The 21,918-nt window shown below is 35.6% G+C and overlaps 1 protein-coding gene across 2 annotated transcripts in view; it reads right to left on the bottom strand.

The window, feature by feature from the left end:
* Positions 1–21,918, bottom strand: part of Syt1 (synaptotagmin 1) — a 182,475-nt gene that overhangs the window by 133,241 nt on the left and 27,316 nt on the right. For both annotated transcript variants that reach the window (XM_048359105.1, XM_048359114.1), the window contains exon 2: positions 3,535–3,719. In XM_048359105.1, the coding sequence (XP_048215062.1) occupies positions 3,535–3,719 (185 nt within the window). The remainder of the gene's footprint in view (positions 1–3,534; positions 3,720–21,918) is intronic.

The following is a 21,918-nucleotide window of genomic DNA, read 5'->3' on the forward strand; positions in this document are numbered from 1 at the left end:
TTTTTCCTTCTTGGAAGATTTTATCTTTAAAAATAATAGCAAATTATTTAATGAATACTTCTGTCTGAAAAATCCACGTGACAATAGAGTTACAATAAAAATTATACATTAAAATGCATTTTCAAAACTCTTTTAGAAATGGTAATCTATTCATCATGTTTCAGCCTAGTGTAGCTTGAAATAGCTGAGACAGTAAATTTTCTCTTGGCCTAAATTTTTTTCCCCCATAATAGAATATACAATACCATCTTTGCAATTATTCTACATAAAAGAGGCTGAAATTTATTATACATTTTTCCTGCTGCTGTTCATCCCAGAATGATAAAATCGGCTCCCATCCTAAATGCTAGGCTTAAGCAAAACATATTCTGTACCATCGCAAAATTCAAATCTATTAAGTCAGTAGCTAGTATAATATCTCAAGAGCAGTAATTTTTCCCTTTTAGCAAAACATTTAGAATAAAATCCTTGCAAAGTCAGCAGTTGTAACACTAAACATGGCTTTTTCATCCTTGCAGAAGCTTGGTTGTAACTATCAGGCCTTCTTTTCAGTATCTAAGATTTGGGGCTCCTACTTACAGTTTTACATTCAAAAGGTGCTCACAAGGAGCATTGTCCCTTTGAAGTCACACTATCTGGATTGGGGTTTGATCAGACACACTGACAAGGCAGTCCACACCTTTCTGTGCCAATTGTTGTAAAATTTGAGCTTTCTAATGCTGTTGTGCTTAATTTGGGTTAGGAATGTCTAAAAATGAAAACACTTTATGCTTCCTTTTCCCCCTCCCCAAATCAATTTAGTTCAGCCTTTTGATGTGTGTCAGAATGGTTTGCCTAGGCTGTGGAGCCCCAGCTGGCAAGGCCAATCAATGTATGTCAGCGTTGAGTTAAGGATGTTTAGTAGGAGAGGAAACCTACCGCAAGGGACAGTCCAGAACAGTCATGAGACACAACACAGATAAGGAGGACATAGAAGGAAGAAATAAAAATTAAAATATCCACACATATTAGTGAAAACCATGGAGAAATGAACTTTCCAGACCTAGCACTTCACAACTTAATTACTTCTTTCTCTGCATGTTGAGAGTTGCAAGTTTCAAGGTGTAAAACATAAACCTCTTAAATATCAATCCTATGCAACACACATATACTATGTATAGTTAGTTTTGAAATCACTGCTGAATGTTTTAGGGTTTGTCCTCAGTTATAAAAACTTACCAAATAGGCACATAGTCATGAACACTGAAATTTGAATTTCTGTGAATTTGGTAAGGATTGAAATAGTAAGAATATATTGATTGCCCAGGAACCTATGTGGCTTAAGAAATCATATGTAAAACCTCTCCTGTTCTTTTTTTTTTTTTAGTAAGAGAGGAAGAAACTAAATTTGTCCCCCAGCTCCATGTTTATTCAAAGTCATGCTTAAAATATTTTGAAAATATAACTTTTACCAATGACTTTAATTTGCCTTTATGCTCTTAAGAACTCATTGATTACCCTTTCAGGCTTGAATGGTAGCATAAAGTACTGTTATATAATTGTTTATAATTTGGGCCTCTTTTCATTTATCTCAATTATATCTCATTCTGTACATTGAATTGTCATAAAAGTTAGGAAAAAGACCTACCTATATGATGTACTCAAAGTGACAGAAAGTACTTTTTTGAGTGGTTGGAATTCAAAGTATTTTACAATCACAGGTTGCTATAAGCTATTATCTTAGTATTTCCTTTTTTGACTCATTTTCTCTTTCCTTCTCCATAGGAACAGGTGATTGATAAAAAAAAATTAACCACCATCAATGTTCATTTATCCATGGTACAGCAGGGGCAAGGAACACTTGCACTATGTTATAAATTAGAATCTTACATCATACAGAACAAATTCCACAAATAAAAATTTAAATTTCTTATCCTAGAAGGAAACACTACAGGTATCGATTAACATTTTCTAGAGCTTACGATTGTTAATTCTAGGACATAGCAAAATTACATTTGCATTCCAATTATGAAAATGATAGTATTGTATATTCAAATGATTGTTTTTAACATTACTGCTAAAGTAGCATGAATATTTTTCAGTCCATGAGGCGATTATTTCCACACTTGATTTCCCAATAAAATCTGTAATGAAATCTGTAACAAATACTTCTTGTTATGGAAACTGTTGAAATGAAGCAAAAGCGTGAATCAAAATTTTAATTTCTACCTTAAAAATTTTACCAAAGAGAAAAATGCTGATTAGCTGTCTGTAGCTGAATGCATATGCATGCCTTTGGTAAATGATCAGAAAGTGTTACAGAAAACTAAGTCTTGCTACTCTGAACTCCAGCAAAAGCTCTTTGAGTCTGAACATGGATGCCACACTCATTTTCTACCTCTGAAAAAAAGCAAAAGTGAAAGGAAGGGAAATGAGTCTCTGTGAAATTGTTATAATTAGATTCTACAGAGTCTTTGAGAAAAAGACTTTAAAACTCTAACTGGAAAAACAAGTTTAATGTTCTGGTTTGTAGCTAAATAGGAAACTACAAATATACCTACAATGCCTGTCAAACTGGATTCACTTGTGCTTAAGAAGATCCATGTATTTTATGAGCTCAGTTACTACTACCTAATGCCATAGGACAAATTGATAAAAAATTATTATATATGTTGCTTTTGGGGAATAAATAGAGAACTTTTGAGCCACCTGAGGGGAAACACTGACAGCTATAAATTTTGTTTCTGTGAGAAACTCCCATTTACACTTTTATATGAATTACATGTTCCTTACAATTATTTAATGTAAGAGTTTTTTCAAATATAAAAAGATATTTCATAATTGCCATTACTAATAGTAAACTTTCTCTTGAATTCATCTGCCCAGTTACTTAAGGTAAAACTAGATAGCAACATAAAGGAAATCTGAATATCTTCCTTAGTCTTGAGAAGATAACCCAGCCAGATGGATTTAGTAAATAAAGTTTTAGTTATGGTTTCTAAGTGAGGAAATATGAATTTTGCCTTTCTACTCTCCTATTCTTTTGTACTGGTGCTTATTTCTTCTCCTGATGTAAGACATTACTCTTTGCAACTAGTTACTGATCTGGAACAAAATGTTGCAGTGCTACTATTCATTATGGATATGAGGCAGCTATAAAACTCAGTTATTTAACAATGGCTATGGATAGTGAAAAAGTAAGAAAGATACTCTTTTCAAAGTTCAACACAGTCAGGTTCTGCTTTTGTGATACTAATCACAGTCAGGCCTGGTTAAAGATGAAATCAAAATCATCAGGCATTGTTCTATTAAGGCAGACTAAGGATGCCACCCCGATGATGGTCAATGCTCACTTCCATGTACATGTCACTGGAAAATCCTACTACTCCTTGGAATGTTGAGCCGTGACTGAAAACACAAGTAGTCATCTCTAGTATAATGACACATAGCCACAAGTTGTTTCTTTCTCTAAGTTTCTGGCACAAAATAATACTTCATTCATTTGTTACGTCTCAGCAGCATAATCCATGCATAAATAAGGGGTATGTATTTTACCTGATCTTTCATGGTCTTCCCTAAGTCTTTCACGTCTTTCATGTTAATGGCATTCTTTCCTCCCTTTTCCTTCCCCTTCTTCTTGTTTTTCTTTTTGAACAAACACTTCTTGCAGATACAAAAGCAGCAGGTCAGGACTAAAAGGACCACAACTATGGCTATGGCTATTAAGGCCCATGGTGGCACTGGAAGAGAATAAAACATAAAAAATTAGTAAAAATCTTAAATGCATGAAGTTATCAGTAGTAATACCTTAGATACACAAAGCAGTTCTCATGCTTTGGTATAGGCCGCCCCCCCTCCCCCACTCCCATCGTGATTTCTCCATGTTGTTTTCCTGCCTGAAGGATTCTTTCCAGTCTTCTCATTTAGCCCTTCTTTTTATGTCACACATTTGTTCCCTGATGTGGCAAGCTAGATTTCTGTTATTGTATCTTTTCGTTTTTTCCAGAGCCCAGCTCGGAGATTTGACTTCTGATATTTTGCGATCCTGGCTTCCCCTACTTAAAAGCTGTGTGATCTTGGGCAAGTCCTCTAGCTTATCTTCTACTTGAGTTTTCTCATCTGGAAAGTAGAGGTAAACATGACAGATCTCTCAGAGTCCTTAATGACTATTAAATAATAAGGTGCAGTAGCTATCACAGCAAAGGCTTAATAAATGTTAACTTCTGATACTCATCTATCAAACAGTAGGCATCATGTTAATATGTTCTATGTTCTGGCATGGTTGGAGGAATAGGCATTGATCATATATACAGAAAAATGCATTTAAGAACAGTCCCCTAGTGAAGTCTAGAAATAAGTCCTGGGCATTTTGAAACTCAGTCATTGCATGATGTACCAGGGTTGAGACTGGTTGTTTGTTCAGTAGCTCTTAAAGCTGCATGAGTTCAAGCTTGACTTAGAGGCCGTGTAACTCTGGTCAGATCATTTAAGTATTCTGACATTCTTTTTCTTTCTCTAGGAAGTAAAGATTGTGTACTGCCTAATTTATCTGGTTGATTAAAAGTTAACATTCTCAGATGCTTAGCATGACATATCACGTGTAGCAAGAGCTTAATAACTCTTCATTCTTGTTTCTTTATATCCATGGAAAAGGACTGAACTTTAGTGGGTAATGTTTATAGTAGATAAGGAGCCATAAAACATGCCGGCTCTGGTGGCTCAGGCCTGTAGTCCTAGCTATTCAGCAGACTGAGATCTGAGGATCACATTTTGAAGCAAGCTGGGGCAGGAAAGTCCATGAGACCCTTATCTATAATGAACACTTGGAAAATGCTGGAAGCAGTATTGTGGCTCAAGTGGTAGAGTGCTAGCCTTGAGCAAATGGAGCTCAGGCATAGCCTTGAATTCAAGCCACTGGACTGGAAAAAAATATAGAAAGGAAGATCTGAAAATACAGAAAAATTCAGGGAAAATGCTGAAAGGACAAGAGAAAGGATGATTTTTTTAAAAATAAGAGAAGTAAAATAAGATTTATGAGCCCTGCTTAGGTTAATAAAACATGTATAAATAAACATACTTAAATAAACATTTAGTTTTTTATGGATGTCAATCTGGTATAAATTAAAATTTATTTGGTCTCCCTTGCACAATTTGCTTATTAAAACACAATTTCATGGAAACATTTAGGATTTAACTTTGACTGGAAAGGAATTATTCAAATACCAGCTATTGAGATTAATCAGAAGTAATTAGATTTGTCTGTTGTAAAGACACTGGGGAAAAAAAAGACATTGGACGCTGCAATGATAAGAAAAACTGTAATTTTCTCCAAGGCACATAAACATCATTAGTACCAATGATTGTTGAACACAAGTCAGGAGTACTCTGATAAACTAAAAGCACTTAAAATTAACCTCTCTTCAAACCAGAGAAAACCCACTCTTCCTTGCTTTCCATCTGCATTTAGTTTTCTAATGAAGAATATTCACTCTGCAAATCAAGACTGGATACTAGGTATTAAGCTTAAGGACATATACAATTACACCTTTTCATTCATAGAAATACTTGTGGGACTATTATAGATGAAATCACCCCAAACACATATTTTCTCCTTCCTTTCTTTTGTTTTCTTTTCCCTCCCTCCCTCCTTCCCTGTCTTTCTTTCTCTTCCCTCCCTTCTTCCCTCCATCCCTCCCTTTTCCTCTTCTTCCATCTCCTCCTCCCCCTCCTCCTCTTCCTCCCTCCTCCTCCTTCTCCTCTTCCTTCCTTCCTTCCTTCCTTCCTTCCTTCCTTCCTTCCTTCCTTCTTTCCTTCCTTTCTTCCCTTCCCTTCCTTCCCTTCCTTTCCCTTTCCTTCCCTTCCCCTCCCTCCCTCCCTCCCTCCCTCCCTCCCTCCCTCCCTCCCTCCCTCCCTCCCTCCCTCCCTCCCTCCCTCCCTTCCTTGTTTCTTCCTTTCTTCTTCTTCTTTTTTTTTTTTTGTTAGCCACGGAGCTTGAACTTAGGGCCTGGGCACTATCCCCAAGCTCTTTCACTCAAGGTAGTACACTCTACCACTTTGAGCCACAAAGCCCTTTCCTTTCTGAGCTGACTTTGAATCATGGTCCTCAATCTCAGCCTCCTGAGGAGCTAGGATTACAGATATGAGCCACCAGTGCCCGGCACATTTTCTTTATATCATTAAATATGTATATATATATATATATATATTCATTGCAGGTAACAGCATTAATAATGACCTTTCATTTTTGAATCTAGTAAATTATTCTCCCAGTTTGACTTTTCTGATAGACTCTCAAAAAGCGACATGAAAGTCTCTTAAATTACATAAGATGAAATGGAGATGATTTTTTAAGTTCACACACACACACACGCGAATATAGAAAAGCAAAGGTACATTATTTAATCAAGTGACCTTAAAGAGATAGGCACATGGAATTATAGGAAAGAATTTGGAGAAGTGCAACTAGAAGGTAATTTCAGTCCAACTCCTGGAAACAATTATTTTAGGACCTTTATTTCTTAAAGAACTGTTGTAATTGAGATTTGCTATTAGTTACTCCTCTGTATATCTTAATTTTGAATATGCTATATTGAATATAATTAACATAAGTTTCCATTACATGTTACTAGTAACTATAGAATTTAAAAAAATTTCTTAATGTAATTATTTTGTCCACCCATGGAAAAACTTCACCACTCAACATAATGTGAAGCAACAGCCATTTTTAATAAATTTGGATCAAATACTCATATTAAAAAGTTCATGGAGTATTCATATATAAAATTTGACAGGTTTTCAAAGAAATAACATCAACAGCCCTAAATATCTGAAGAATTTATAGAAATACTTTAGTAAGCATAATTCACTGACTATGTTTTGGATGAGGAAAACATTTATCAAAAATATGCTTAACAACTATGCTGCAGTTTAAATTCATTATTTTGTAACGTTAAAGTTTTGGTTCATTATTGCTTCAATTTTATGGATAAAATTGTAAAGATTGATTAGCTTGAGAATATGATTTTCAATAGCTAAGAATGTATATATTGAAGATATATACAAGGCAAAAACTTTAGCTTTGAGGACTCTTTTGCAGAACGTTTTATATGAAAAAAAGTCCAGTGAATCAAATAAGATGCTGCCAAGAGTGATTTATTTAATATAAAATATACTTTCATCAAAATATTGCTACTGGCAGAAAGTTACTGTCACTGCCACCCAGGCATCATTAGATAGAATTTTAAAATAACTTTACCATTTAACTTGAAAGCTTTCAGTAGAAAACAACTCACTGGAGTAAAAACTGAATGAAGAAATACTATTTTCAGCTTCTAGTATACATATCAATCTCACATTGATTATTATTTTTTACCAAAATATAAACTAATTCATGGGTATTAAGTCAAGGGAAAAATGCTTCAACTGCTAGTGATGTTTAAATGCAGACCTGATGGTGGGGAGAATGGACACTCAAAGACCTCTATGTCCTATTTCCTGTTATCTTAAATAGTAAAAGAGAATTTTCAAAGGTGGTTAAGCATTTAGAAATAGAAGAGTATTCTGGGTTATCTGAATAGCTGTAATATAATCACTAAGGTTCTTACTAGTGAAAGAAAAAGGCAAGATTCTCAGAATCAAAGGAAAATATTTCAAGATTTTGTGATGCTAGCTTTGAGGATGAAAAAGGGTACCCTAAGCCAAGGGGTATAGGCAGCCTGTAGGGGCCGAGAAGGGGGAGGAGATGACAACTCCCTTATGGCTTCAGGAAGAAATCAGCCCCAAGGACACCTTGATTTTCTCTCAGTGAAACCCACTGGTATTTCTCATCTCCAGAACAGGAAAATAGTAAGTTTGTGTGATTTTATGTAGTAATTTATTAAAGCAGCAACAAGAACTCTAGAGATGAATAGAAATTTGTAACCTATGCTTCATTTAGATGACTGTAGAGAATATGTTGGTGCACTCCTGTCCCTAAGCTATTCTGCATTCAGAGATTGAGAAAGTTTTAGTTTAGGGCTAGGCCAGCCCCATGCTCCCCACTCCCCCCAAAATAATGAGACCCTGTCTGGAAAATAGTTGGTAATACCATATCTCAGGGTGTGTGTCTGAAGTGGTCAAGTAATTCCCTAGCAATTCTGCTGTTTTACTCTTCTACATCCCTTTAACCATTCTACAACTATGACTTACAGTTATACTTAACATTTTCTCAAGGATAACGTATCTAAATAACATTGTCTGAATGAAGATCCTGATTACATAATCCTTTGTGAAAACTTCCTTGGTATTGTTTCCTTATTATATGTTTTGGCTTCTTTGTCTCACTCTTCACTGCCTATTTTCCCATTGCCAAGGTTTGCATGGGGTTGTTATTCTAGATGGTTCACAGATTGTCATTCTCACATTGCTGAGTACATGCTTTCCCATACCTTAAACTTTTTATCTCCTCTTGGACTCAGTCCTGCATACCACTGTCCACAGAATTCTTCATACAAACTCTTTCCTTTCTCCTTAAACCAGTACTGCAAACTAAATAATTGGCTTCCATCAGTATTTCTTGGACATTGAAATAAGGTGGACATTTTTATTCCCCAATCTATTTGATTAGCATTGCCATTGCTTCTTCAATGTGTTTTACACTTCTTTTTATTTCTACTTGTGAAGTATAGGCCTGGGATTATCAGTCATAGAATTGCCTTTTATGTTACCCATTCAATGACACCAAAGCTTTCTAGTAAATAATGTTAGAAAAATTTCAAATTCTTTTGACATTGTCTTATTCAACTCATTACTCTTTATTTTTCATGGCATGGCCATACCCAGCTCTATCTCAGTAATTTGTTGGATTCATGATCGTCTACCTAATCCTACCCTCGTATTTTTCTGAATGATATTTCTTCTTCTTCTTTTTAAAAGTACTATTTTCTTTTATCTTCAGTCATTTACATAACATTTACTTCCACAGCTTACCACAGTCTAAGCACTGACAGATTTTTAAATGAAAAATTACCTATATAAAAAAAAATTCTATCATTCTCACTGGAAATACCATGTGTTATATTTATTGGGTGGTTTCCATTGCATTGTTATATAAAAATGATGCATTATTTTAATTTTATACATATATGTATAAGGTTTTATATTTCTAGCTTGATTTCTAATACACACCTTTGCATTAAATTCATATCTCTTTTACAAGACCAGACGCTGTATTTTCCTCCCCGGAAAATGTAAATTTACATTGGTACTAGATATTTCTGCAAAGAACCTCAACACAACCTATGTAAAGCTATTGCTACGGTCACTACAAAAATTCAATAGTAACTTCAAGTATTTCCTACTTTGGACTTATATCTGTTCTGTCAAATCCATGCCTCACTGTTGCATGAGTATCGCTATAATGAATTTTATGATAATCTGGTATTTCTACATTCTAATATTTACTGGAGCTCTTTGCCAACTTCTAGTTTTACCCTAAGAAATATGTCATCTTTCTAAATCATTATAATGATTCTGCAAGATGTGCAATACAATATGGAAAATAATTATTTTGTGATTAACTACTAGGAAAATGGATCTGTTTTTCAAAGCCCTGCTTGTGAAGCTGTTTATGAATAATTTTCAAAAACACACAAGGATAATCACTCTTTAAAAATTTGCCAAAAACCAAACCAAACAAGCCTTCTTTTTTAAAGCGTTGTTCTAAATTGCAGAATGAAAATGGGGGATAAAAGAAATAGTAAACATGTGGATTAATGCACTTATTAGTCACAGCTGGAGACAGAATAGGAGCAGAGAGTAGATGGGAATTCAAAACGTATATAAAATTGTATACAATGTAAGTCAGGGGAGAGAAAGTGGGAGAAAAACCAGGGAAAGGGCAACTATGTTCCACAAGAAATGTACTCACTACCGTATGCATGTAACTGTAACCCCTCTGTACATCACCTTGACAATAAAATTAAAAAAAATTCAAAAAAGAACATAAGTCAGGGGGCTGGGAATATGGCCTAGTGGCAAGAGTGCTTGCCTCGTATACATGAAGCCCTGGGTTCGATTCCCCAGCACCACATATATAGAAAACGGCCAGAAGTGGCACTGTGACTCAAGTGGTAGAGTGCTAGCCTTGAGCAAAAAGAAGCCAGGGACAGTGGTCAGGCCCTGAGTCCAAGGCACAGGACTGGCAGAAACAAACAAACAAACAAACAAGAACATAAGTCAGAATAAGGAATTTCTCATTATAACTTTCAAAGGTTGCAAGCTCTTGGGGGTTAGGTAAAGTTACCTGTCCTCGCTCTTCAGAATGGGAATATGAAACTTCTTTTCATACATACCCCTTTAAAAATAAGAGAGAAGTAAAATCTTTATGGGAAAATACTCACATTCGTGTGTGTGTGTGTGTGTGTGTGTGTGTGCAAATTTGCATGTAATGGCTAGTGTATAGTTCCTTATCAAGATTTAGGGTTCTTTTGATCTAGGAGCCCTCATGGTCTCCAAATTAAAACCTCCTTCCCCCCTCAGCATCAGGGTTAAAAACCACTAAGACTGCAAAGGATGAGTATGGTACCTTCCTTCAACCTGTCAAGCTTTCTTTTGTGCAAGGATGTGGCTGAGAAACAGAGAATACAGAGATAGATTCCTTCTTTTGGGAAATTTGAAACAGGAACTCCCAGAAAAAAGGTTAGAAGAAACTGGAATCAATACAGAATAGACAGTCAGTGGAAAACTGTGTGCATTTGGAAGCCTGAAGCAGGAGACCAGTTGGGCTACATAGAGAGCCCCTGCCATCTCAAATCAATCAATCAATTCAATCAATGGCACAGAAGGACTGTATAGATGATCAGATTGTGGAAAAACAACATAAAAAGGGTCTAGAGTTTAAGTGGGTGGCATGGAGGAGGTGAGTTTTGAAGTGAACTCTGAAACCTTGCTAGCCATGGTGAAAATAGTATTTTTGGCATTTCTTATTCTTTTCTTCCCTGCCTGCCTTATTTCTCTTATCTTTTCTTCCCGTATTTCCTTTGAGTTTTTGACTCCTTTTAATGCAATTTATTTATCAGTGACTATCTTATAAAACCAGCTGTCATGGGTTATAGACTTAACAAAAATTTTTATTAGTTAAAAAAAAATCATAGTGGGCTGGGGATATAGCCTAGTGGCAAGAGTGCCTGCCTCGGATACACGAGGCCCTAGGTTCGATTCCCCAGCACCACATATACAGAAAAAACGGCCAGAAGCGGCGCTGTGGCTCAAGTGGCAGAGTGCTAGCCTTGAGCGGGAAGAAGCCAGGGACAGTGCTCAGGCCCTGAGTCCAAGGCCCAGGACTGGCAAAAAAAAAAAAAAAAAAAAAAAAAACATAGTAAATACAAAGATGCTTTGTTAAAAGACACTAAAATAATCTCCAAAAAGCTTTCAGAGCTCCTTTTTTTTTTTTTTTTGGAGACAATGTCTCTCTATGTATCTTTGGCCTGTCTTGAACTCATGATCCTCCTGACTCAACCTCCCTAGGACTGGGATTACAACCATGTAGCACACATCTGGCTCTGAATTTCTTAAGAATACACTTGGGCAGGGAAGATGGCTTAGTGGTAGAGTGCTTGCCTAGCATGCAGGAAGCCCTGGGTCCAATTTCTCAGCACCACATAAATAACAAACAAACAAACAAACAAGAATACAATTTTCTTTACCCTCACAGATAGTTCTATTTCACTTTTTCATTTGTGTTTCTGAGAAGAAGGAAATAGGATGAGATTCCTGTGCAAATGTGCTGCAGAAGTGACCCAAGCCATTGATCCCTGAAGTTTCCTGTGGCTTTTCAAAGGGCAGATAGATTGTGATAAATATATACAAAGGACAGACTCCATCATGCTCATCTGGGAGTCTTTTTTATCCACTGACATGCAGCATACTGAAGAAGAGTAAAAAGTTACACATAAAGAGTTTATATAGTAAACTTGGGTAAATTTGACTAACACTCAGGAAACTGAACAATACTTCAGAGCATCTTAAGTTCAATGGAGTTTCTTGCTACATTCTGATTGTTCATAATCATAACAATTTTAATCGCCATGTTAAATAAGGGCTTGCTTAGAATTACTCTGAAAAAAATCTTTACTAAATTTCTCAATTTAATGGGAAATCAGGCTCTCTTTTGTCCTTAAACTAAAAAAAAAAAAAAGGATAAAATATCAAAAAATTCAACAAACTAACCAACGACTTATTACTTAAATATGTGCAAAGCCAAAAACCACTCCTTTGTATATATGTATATAAATGTCTATATGTATACCTAGCTGTTTTACCAGAATTTATATCTCATAATCTGATTTCAGTATTAATGGTTCTGTGGAACAAACACAATTCCTCTCCTTAAAATCTATTAAAAGTTACTGACATTTTTTACTGAATGCAATGATTACTTTTGATAACACAAATTACTTGACTGAAGGCTATTTTATCGGCACAGGTAACAATCAAATAATTAATTTCATAAAATGTCTATAATAATAATGGTCTGCTTTCGATGATAAGGCAAAGTCATCCATATCTTCACAGTACTGGAAGGTCTGAATTTGTCCTGGAAAATGAGGTTGGGTCTTTGGGCAGAGATAAGACCCAGCACAACTTCCAGAGGATTTAGATAAGGCTCTAGTCACTAAGAGCTTGCTAGCTGATGGCTCTAGGAAGATATGTGTTCATAAACAGGAAGGGATGCCAGGTAAGTTGGCAGCAAAGGCGACTGGGTAGCTAATCAGTTCTGAAGCCTTTGGAAGTTTGTAACAGGTTTCAATCATTCTGTGGACAGCACAATTTCGTGGGTAAAGGGAAATCCATTTATCCTATGAAATTCACAGCATGCCTCCCTTGAGTTCTGATTTCTAAGTTCAAAACTGAAAAACAAGTTATGACTCAGTTGCTCTCTCTCTTAGAAACCTTCTTTCCAATTTTTATATTAGAAATCCTCAAAATAAACAGCTCTTGGCTTCAGATCCTATTCATAGTTGGTCTTATTTTTAATCTTTGAACTGGTTAAACACTATTTTAATCTGTTTTCTGTCTCAAGGAAAGATGCCTGAAGGAGAACAAAAATATAGCCTAAGAATTGATCATGACTCTGGTTGGTAGCGCTCAGATAATTCAATATTTGAGAATCTTTCTGTTTCTTTTCTAAGCAACTTATTGTTTTTGTTTTTTGCCAGTCCTGGGGCTTGGACTCAGGGTCTAGCACTGTCCCTGGCTTCTTTTTGCTGAAGGCTAACACTCTACCACTTGAGCCACAGTGCCACTTCTGGCTTTTTATTGTTGTTATTTATGTGGTGCTGAGGAATTAAACCAAGGGCTTCATGCATTTCATGCATGCAAGGCAAGCACTCTACTGCTAAGCCATATTCCCAGCCCCGCAATTTAATGTTATTAAGAATAAATTCACTTACGATAAAGGTAGTTATATTCCTGGCTCTTTTACAATTTAAGGTCATGGTTACAAGCAATAAATAAATGAAACTTGCTATTTAAGCATATTATCTATATTTTTCTTCCTTATTACATGTACCCTGTTTATTCTAGAAATAAGTGGGCACATTTTTAAAATTCCATAGAACTTGGAGATATTTGATGGCTCTGACAGGAGCATTGTGTGGCTGCTGTGCTTAGTGGAGAACAGGATGTTTGAGTCTTTTTAATCATGAAAGGAAGAGTCAGGCTCATTAATTTCATTACGACACAAAGTGACAGGTAGACAACAGTGCAAACAAAGCTCCTTGTTTGTCTAACTATCCACAGGACATTTCCCCCTGATTGTCCAGTAGAGCCTTACTGCTAGACACCAAACACTATAATGTTCCTCTCAAACTGCTATTTTCTGGTTCTTTCAATAGGTCTCTCTCCATGGCAATTTTAGCTGTCCATTTCCCAATCGGAAGCATTATTTCTTCTTTGTGTTTTCTGGCTCTCAGATTTGAACGTTCATCGATATTTCCCATGATCCTTAGTTTATTTCTTGGCCTTTGTTTTTTTGAAGAAGCTTACTTATGTCAGTTATTCTTGTATGTAGTCAGCTCTCCCTGCTTAGTTTTTACTTATAAGCACTGTACTTGTAAGTATATGATGCCGGGCCCTTTGTGACGTCTGCTTGTTTGTATATGTAGTCTTACTAAGAATGTAGCTGCCCCCTTTTTCTATGGCCCAAATCAAACATTGCCACTTTAGAATAGTATTAATTTTGTACTAAGGGAAGCAAATAATGATCACTACTTTTGTAATATTTCATTTTCAACAATTAAGCTAAATAACATCTCCTGAGGTAAATGTTTTAACATAGTAGTGAAGATATGAGTTGCAAGGTTGTTGTCAAAATGATAGATTTGCTTGACCACACACTCGAATTTACCGTATGTATGCAATAACAACAGCATGTACACATATATGCTGATTTTTTTCCCCTCTTCAAAATTAGCCAGGTATTTTAAGTTACTGGGAATCCTACCTTGAATTCAGTGCTTACCCAGTAATTATTTACTAGATTTTTAAATTAAAAAAAGATTATATTAAAAACTAACTTTTGACTTAAATTGCATATTTTTACTCAATGATTTATGAAAGTCCTTGGGCTTATCATTTCACTTTGTCTATACTATATTCATTCATAAATGGCAACTTAAGGTACAGTGAATAATATGAATTTTCAGAGATCCTTGAGAAAAATAAATCATGGCTTAATCACAGGTTTAGATCTTTGAACTGTGAAGGTCATTGGGTTAGTTCAATCGTTAGCAGAATTTCTGCTTCAAATCAACCATGGTAAGATTTAAAAAATACTCTGTTTGGTTCTTTATTATTTACATTGCCCTAGTGGAGATGATTTATTTATTCACAGAGCATCTTTATTTTTGCCGTCTCTGCTCACAATTTGCTACAAAACAAGGTTAGGAGCTCATAATTTCTTTTTTGTAGTGTTGACTAGAATTGGAATATTATCTGAACATTAAAACAGCAATATACCCAGAAGAATTTCTTTCCCTCCCTTCCTTCCTTCCTTCCTTCCTTCCTTCCTTCCTTCCTTCCTTCCTTCCTTCCTTCCTTCCTTCCTTCCTTCCTTCCTTCCTTCCTTCCTTCCTTCCTTCCTTCCTTCCTTCCTTCCTTCCTTCCTTCCTTCCTTCCTTCCTTCCTTCCTTCCTTCCTTCCTTCCTTCCTTCCTTCCTTCCTTCTTTCCTTCCTTCCTTCCGCCAGTCCTGGGCCTTGTACTCAGGGACTGAGCACCGTCCCTGGCTTCTTTTTGCTCAAGGGTAGCACTCTGCCACTTGAGCCACAGTGCCATTTCTGGTCATTTTCTATATATGTGGTGCTGGGGAATCGAACCCTGGGCTTCATGTATAGGATGCAAGCACTCTTGCCACTAGGCCATACTCCCAGTCCCCAGAAGAATTTCTTTCGTTCTTTTTTCTTTTTTTTCCGGCCAGTTCTGGGCCTTGGACTCAGGGCCTGAGCACTGTCCCTGGCTTCCTTTTGCTCAAGGCTAGCACTCTGCCACTTGAGCCACAGCGCCACTTCTGGCCGTTTTCTGTATATGTGGTGCTGGGGAATCGAACCCAGGGCCTCATGTATAGGAGGCAAGCTCTCTTGCCACTAGGCCATATCCCCAGCCGCCCCCCCCCCCCCCCCCCGCAGAAGAATTTCTTAAAGGACTAAAAACTGGGTAGGTTAATGTAGGAAATAGCTATTTCATTTTTTAAAGCATTCTTCAGTATGAGTAAAAATGATCAAGAATGTGGTCACTATGCAAATAATATATTGTTTATATACTTATAGGATCACTAAGACTAGCTAATGCTAGGAAAAAAGTATCACACTGTATATCTCTGTTTTCTTAAAATCCTTTGGAAAACTCCAGTAGACATATTAATACATTTAATTAAATTCCTTTCAAGCAATGTAAAATTTTGGATTTTATTCATCATAACACTTTACAATTAAAGAACATAAAATTTGGAATTCATTGAGCTGATAGGGGTAAATCGTTTGGCTAAAGGTCATATTCTTTTCTCTAAAAAAGATGTGTTTAATTTCAGATTAAGTAGTGTTGAACAGAAAGGAGAAAATTAGTAGAGTAGTGGGTATATTTTAGAAAATTCATGAGAAAAAAAACAGAAAAAATGGATGGTGCAAGTTTCTACAGAAAAAAACTAGGCACTCACTCAGAAGGTGAAGCTTACTGAATTACAACTAGAAATAGCACGAGATGATTTCTTTAGCCACAAGTCTATATGTTTTATAATATGCTAGAAACAAATGAAAGTTAACTTAAGAATTCACTCTTAGCGAGTCAGGAGGCTTAGATCTGAGGATCACAGTTTGTAGCCATCTGGACAGGAAAGTACATGAGACTCTTCAATTAACCACAAAAAGTGGAAGTAGAGCTGTGGCTCAAGTGGAAAGTACTACCCTTGAACACAAAATGTCAGTGACAGAGCCCAGGCCCTGAGTTCAAGCCCCAGAAACAGTACCCTTTACTGTCTTCACTCCAATCACTGCCCCCTCCCAAAAGACTGTATTCCTTGGACATTATGAGTGTCTTTGTATTAACATAGGTTAGCTTCCTCCATAAGCCTGTAAACTTAATTCCTGCTTCTTCCTGAAGTACATATTCTCCCTCATGGCTTGTTTGCTTCCAATTATTCCACATTTTCCTTAGCTGCTTTATGCATGTTGGGTAAGTAAGGGAGACAATAGAGAAAATAATATAATACAGTGTGTAGGGGAAGCTACTTGGAACTATTTTGTTCTTGGGTACTTTTTCAGATTGACTATGAACAGTACAACTTTTGAAGTTGGAGAGGAGGGGTTAAGTGGATTTGAGACTGTGTAGCTCATTTCCAGAATATCTGTAAAGATATTTCAACTTTGACAGTGCTTAGAAGTTGTCAGAGAAAGTAGTTGGTGTTCCTATGCTCTCATATTGTAAGTAGGCTAGCTGTTTTATTTAAAGGACAATGTTGGGGAGATGCTCAGGTTCACTCTGAAGAATACAAACATGCAAACTATTAGGGTGACTTTAAAGTTGTATGCTGTTTCATAAAGTCCCAGTAATGTATAGAGTTGGACATGTGACATGATTGTATAAGAATCACTGGAAAAAGAGATCTTGGCTCTATTTTTCACCTTAGTTCTCACCACGCAATACTAAAGATTTTTACAACAGCAGATGCTAACACCTACGGCTAGGCAAATACAAGCGGTTGGAGCTAGATAGGAGAAACAGTTAAAATTTCTATTTCTATTTCTTTAGAAAGTTAAGATAACTACTACTTATTTTGAGATGTTTTCTAATTTTCTGGGCAAAGTCTCAATTATGCTATAAAATGAAATAGGCTCTGTGGGACAAAAAAACCCCAAATATAAAGAATTTGTTACCCACCACTGATTAGAATTAGGTTCAATATAAGAGCGCAAAATAAGTTCCTGCAATGGCTGGAGCACAATGATTGAGTATCTCCATACTATTTTGTTATGAAGCAACACACAAGATTTACATTTCTAGATCAGAGATTTGATTAATTGGCCTCATAGAGAAGTTATTTTGACCTAGTGTCAGGATAATTTGATTTTGAATTAAATAAATGTTTATGTGTGAACTTTAATAAGTGTGAAGTTTAATAAGGACAAAAATAAAAATCATGGAAATCAATTGTAAGGTAAAATATTTCAATTCTTTACGATATACTAGACAGTATCAGAGGTTTGCAGTCAGAGAATTCTGAGTTTAAACTCAGAAAATCTTTTTCTTCTGTGAGCCTTTATTTATTTGTACAGAAAGTAGAATGCTGATACCAAAATAATAACTGTGAGAATTACATAGAAGAAACATGAACACTGGAACCATAGACAGAAGTAAATAAATGCTTATTGTCTTTCTAGTTTTAAATAGCAGGAAATATGTTTTAAGTTCTGTTCTAAAAGTATTCCTTGATAATATTTGTGATGGTCATATCCAAACAGTAAAATTATACAAATTCTGTGGGCTCCCAGTACAGATTTGGTTCCGTTTTCCTTTCCAAAACTTAAAGGGAAAGCAAATTAACCCAGTGTGATTTCTCTAATTTAGAAGGAATACAGATAATCTGGAGTAAATCAAGAATGAAGTGAAAGAATTTAAATCTTAGTGCAGAGTTTGAGGGGATTCATTAGGTGATGCTCAAGGTAAGTATTTCTCTGTTGATCTCATCATATGGCCAGATATTTTAATATCGTAATATATTAAAAATCACTTTTTTCTATTTAACACAATGACTTAAGATCCTAGATTGCTATGAAAATGAGATTTTCTGATAAAATCAGGTAAAGTTTCCTGAGGAAAACAATCTAAGATTGTAAATACATATAGGGAAGGATTTTGAGCTTCAAGTTTTGAACAGGTTTTGATTCTTGGATGAAGAATATGGAGTGGAAAAAATTAGTAATGAGGTTTATGAGCTACAAATTACCTGAGAAAGACCACAGCAAAGTGATGCCCTCAGTGCTGTGAATTAACCAATGTACAGGGCATAGTCTCAGTTCAGAGTGACAGTACAGCAGACCACAAGGAAAATTTGTCTATGGCTCAAGTTAACAGGCCCAGAGTTACTGAAGCTTGGAGAATGGAGAAGGTTTGGAAATATTTACAGTCATGTTGCACCCATAAATCTGAATTTCTTGGAAAATATAAGGTCATAGTTGAACTTTTGTGGCATTTGTGTTTTGTCTTGTTCTAATACCTGACTCTTCTGTTTCTGATGACATTTTGGTATTGTGTGTGTGTGTGTGTGTGTATGTGTAAAATTAGCTTCCAATAAAAAATATCTGACAGAATTCTGTAATGCTCTCATTGTCTACATTATCAGGAGACATAATTCTTCCCTTACTATTGTCTTATTTTAAAAGCCTAATGTAAGCTTTAAGTCTAAAGATGTTAGATGATGTCAAATTCAGAATACACAATGAATAGCTTAATTTGAATGCCAGTTACTATGGTTATAACAGTACAAACAAAATCCCATGCGAATTTATGTCTCTGAATTATATTTCCTGATGGAACTACACATGTCCTTTTTTATGAATCTCACACATTAATACAAAGGAAGTGTTCTTCTTTAATCAGAAGAATGTAATCTGATTTGATGACTTCAAAGGAGAGGATGAAGAGGAAGCCCAGGTTCAAATGAATCAAAGTGATTCATGTTGACAATTTACTTAGGTTTATCAGAAAAAAGCTCTCATTTTTCTTTGGTTATCTTTTCTGATTTAAAATCACAAAACTATGCATTATTTCTCTTACCAATTTCAATCTAAATTTCTCATACTTCTATCTTCACAAATCATTTCATTTCATTTTGCTCTCTTGACGGTGTTTAGACATTGATGCTGAGAGTTGCCTTCACAGCATATATAAATTTCTATATAGTCTTCTTAGTATGAATTTTCCATGTGACATTATAGATTTCTATAATTCTTTCAGTCACTGTTATTTTTATTAGTTTGGCGGTACTAGAATTTGAAGTGAAAGTGTCATGCTCTATCACTTGAGCTAAGGAAGCCCTCAACTAATTTCTTCTACAGTAACTTTCAAGGTGAAGATTTCATATTTCCCCCTTTTACTTACAGCTACCTCACAGCTGGAATAACAAGCATGTACCACCATATCTAGCTTATTGCTTAAGCTGGAGGTGGGGGACCTATAAATTTTGCCTGGGACTGCCCTCAAACTCCTAATTTCCTAATCCTCCTAACCATCTCTTCTTGAGCAACAGTGGCTGGGTTTATAAGCATGATCCTGGAATAATAAAATTCAAGTTAAAGCTGAGCATGGTATTGCAGGCCTCTCATTTCAGCTCTAGGGAAGCTGAAGTAGGAAGACCAAAAGTTCAAAGCAATCCTGGGCTGCACAGGAAGAACCTGTCTCAAATTAAAAAAAAATCAAGATTAGTCCAAAGGAAAACTGTATGATACCTGCACCCAGCTAAAAATATAAGATATCTATGACCCACTTAAAGTTTCTGAGAACTAGAGGTGAAGGCCATATGGGTACCACCACCTGGGTTGCACACCTTTCTATCTTCCCTTGAGATGAGCCATGCACAGAACTTACTACTTTTCACCTTAAGACAAGGGCACAGGCAATTTTTTAGATAGGACTCCAAAGTCACTGGAAATAAAAGTCAAATAGATAAATGGCATTCTATAAAGAAGTAGCGGCTTCTGCACAGCAAAGGGACTAATAGACAGAATTTTGAGAAAACCTACGAATGGAAGAAGATATTTTAAACCTGTTTGTTAGACAAGGTATTACTAGCTAGAATATCTGCAGAGCACAAAAAGGCAAACATCCCAAGCCCCAAATAATCCAGTTAAAGATAAGCTAAAGAACAAAATTAACACTTTTTGGAAGACGACATACAAGTAGTGAAGTATAAGAAAACATAATCCATTTCATTAACCATCTAGGAAATGAATTTAAACCATATGAGTGATCATCTCGCCACAGAGTGTCTGTCATCAAAGATAGTAATTCAACAAATTCTGCTGGGGGTGCTCAAAAAGAGGAATTCTTCTATACCATGGGGGGAAACATAATTCGTTGCATCCCTTGAGGGAAACAGCATAGAGATTCCTCAGAAAAATTCTAACTAAAAACAGAATTAGCATGTGATTTGGCAATTTCATTATCGAATATAAATCTTAAAATGATGAAATTATTATACCAAACACACACATTTACTTTTATGTTTATTGCAGCACTATGCACAAGAGTAAACTATGGCCTCAACCCACATCTCCAATAGTGATTGAACTGATATAAAAATGTAATATCTATCCACAGTGAGATGTTATTCAGTGATAAAATAATAAAATTTTGTAATTTGCTACAACATGGATGGAACTAAAAATTACCATGTTAAATGAAATAAATGACTCAGAAAGACAAATACTTTATATTCTCTCAATGATGGATACTAATAAGTTGATCTTGTAGAAGGATGGAAAGAACAAATGGTCATTAGAGATTGTTAAGTGTTATCAGGAAAAGAATGGAAAGCAAACTGAATAAGGCATCAAGACAGAAGGGAAGTATTCTGAATTTTGTCTATTATGGAAAGGTAATTACTGATGAACGAATCTATGACAGACATATTTCAAAATGACAAGAAGAATATAAAATTCCCAGTACTTAAGCTGATTGTTTAAAGGCACAGACATGGATTTTGTCCTGATTTGATTATTACATATTGTGCATATATATTGAACAATTATGATGTTTCTCCGCGTAAAAATGCACAAATATTATGTCTCAATAAAAAGAAGAAACAGAACATTAGCATTAGCTTTCATTTTCTTCTTATGGACCATTATGTACAAGCAAAGAATTTTTACCTCTAAAGGTCATAGAAGGAATAGGGACAAAAACCATACATTTCTAAAAACACAAGTGGTCATTTTGAATTCATTGCTTCCCTCCATCCCTCTCTCCTTCCCTCTCTTTCTCCCTTCCTTCTTTCCTTTTCTTCCTTCCTTTTGCACTCAACAATGATTCTACAGTAAAATAATGGTGACACATTCTGGTTTTTGCTTTTGCACACCAAAAATGCAAAACTAAAATAACCACTAGCAGGATGATCAATAGCTCTAAGACAGTCTTAACCATGTAACAAACAAACGATTTAACCTGTTTATGACTCATAATCATGAAAAAAAGCTTTGGGCAGTCAAACTTGATAATCTACTGAATTGGAATAATACTAAGGGACTATATTTATATATGTCGATTAATATCGCTTTCATCTACAAGTTTGGAAGTGAGTACACAGAGATCCTCCTAGCAGGTTGCTAGAAGCAATTTGTTAAAAATACAATCTTCACTGTAAATAGGGCTAAAGTTTATTGTTGCAAGCTTTGATTTGATATCCCCTAAAA

The sequence above is a fragment of the Perognathus longimembris genome, chromosome 1, assembly GCF_023159225.1.
Source record: "Perognathus longimembris pacificus isolate PPM17 chromosome 1, ASM2315922v1, whole genome shotgun sequence".
NCBI classification, from domain to species: domain Eukaryota; kingdom Metazoa; phylum Chordata; class Mammalia; order Rodentia; family Heteromyidae; genus Perognathus; species Perognathus longimembris.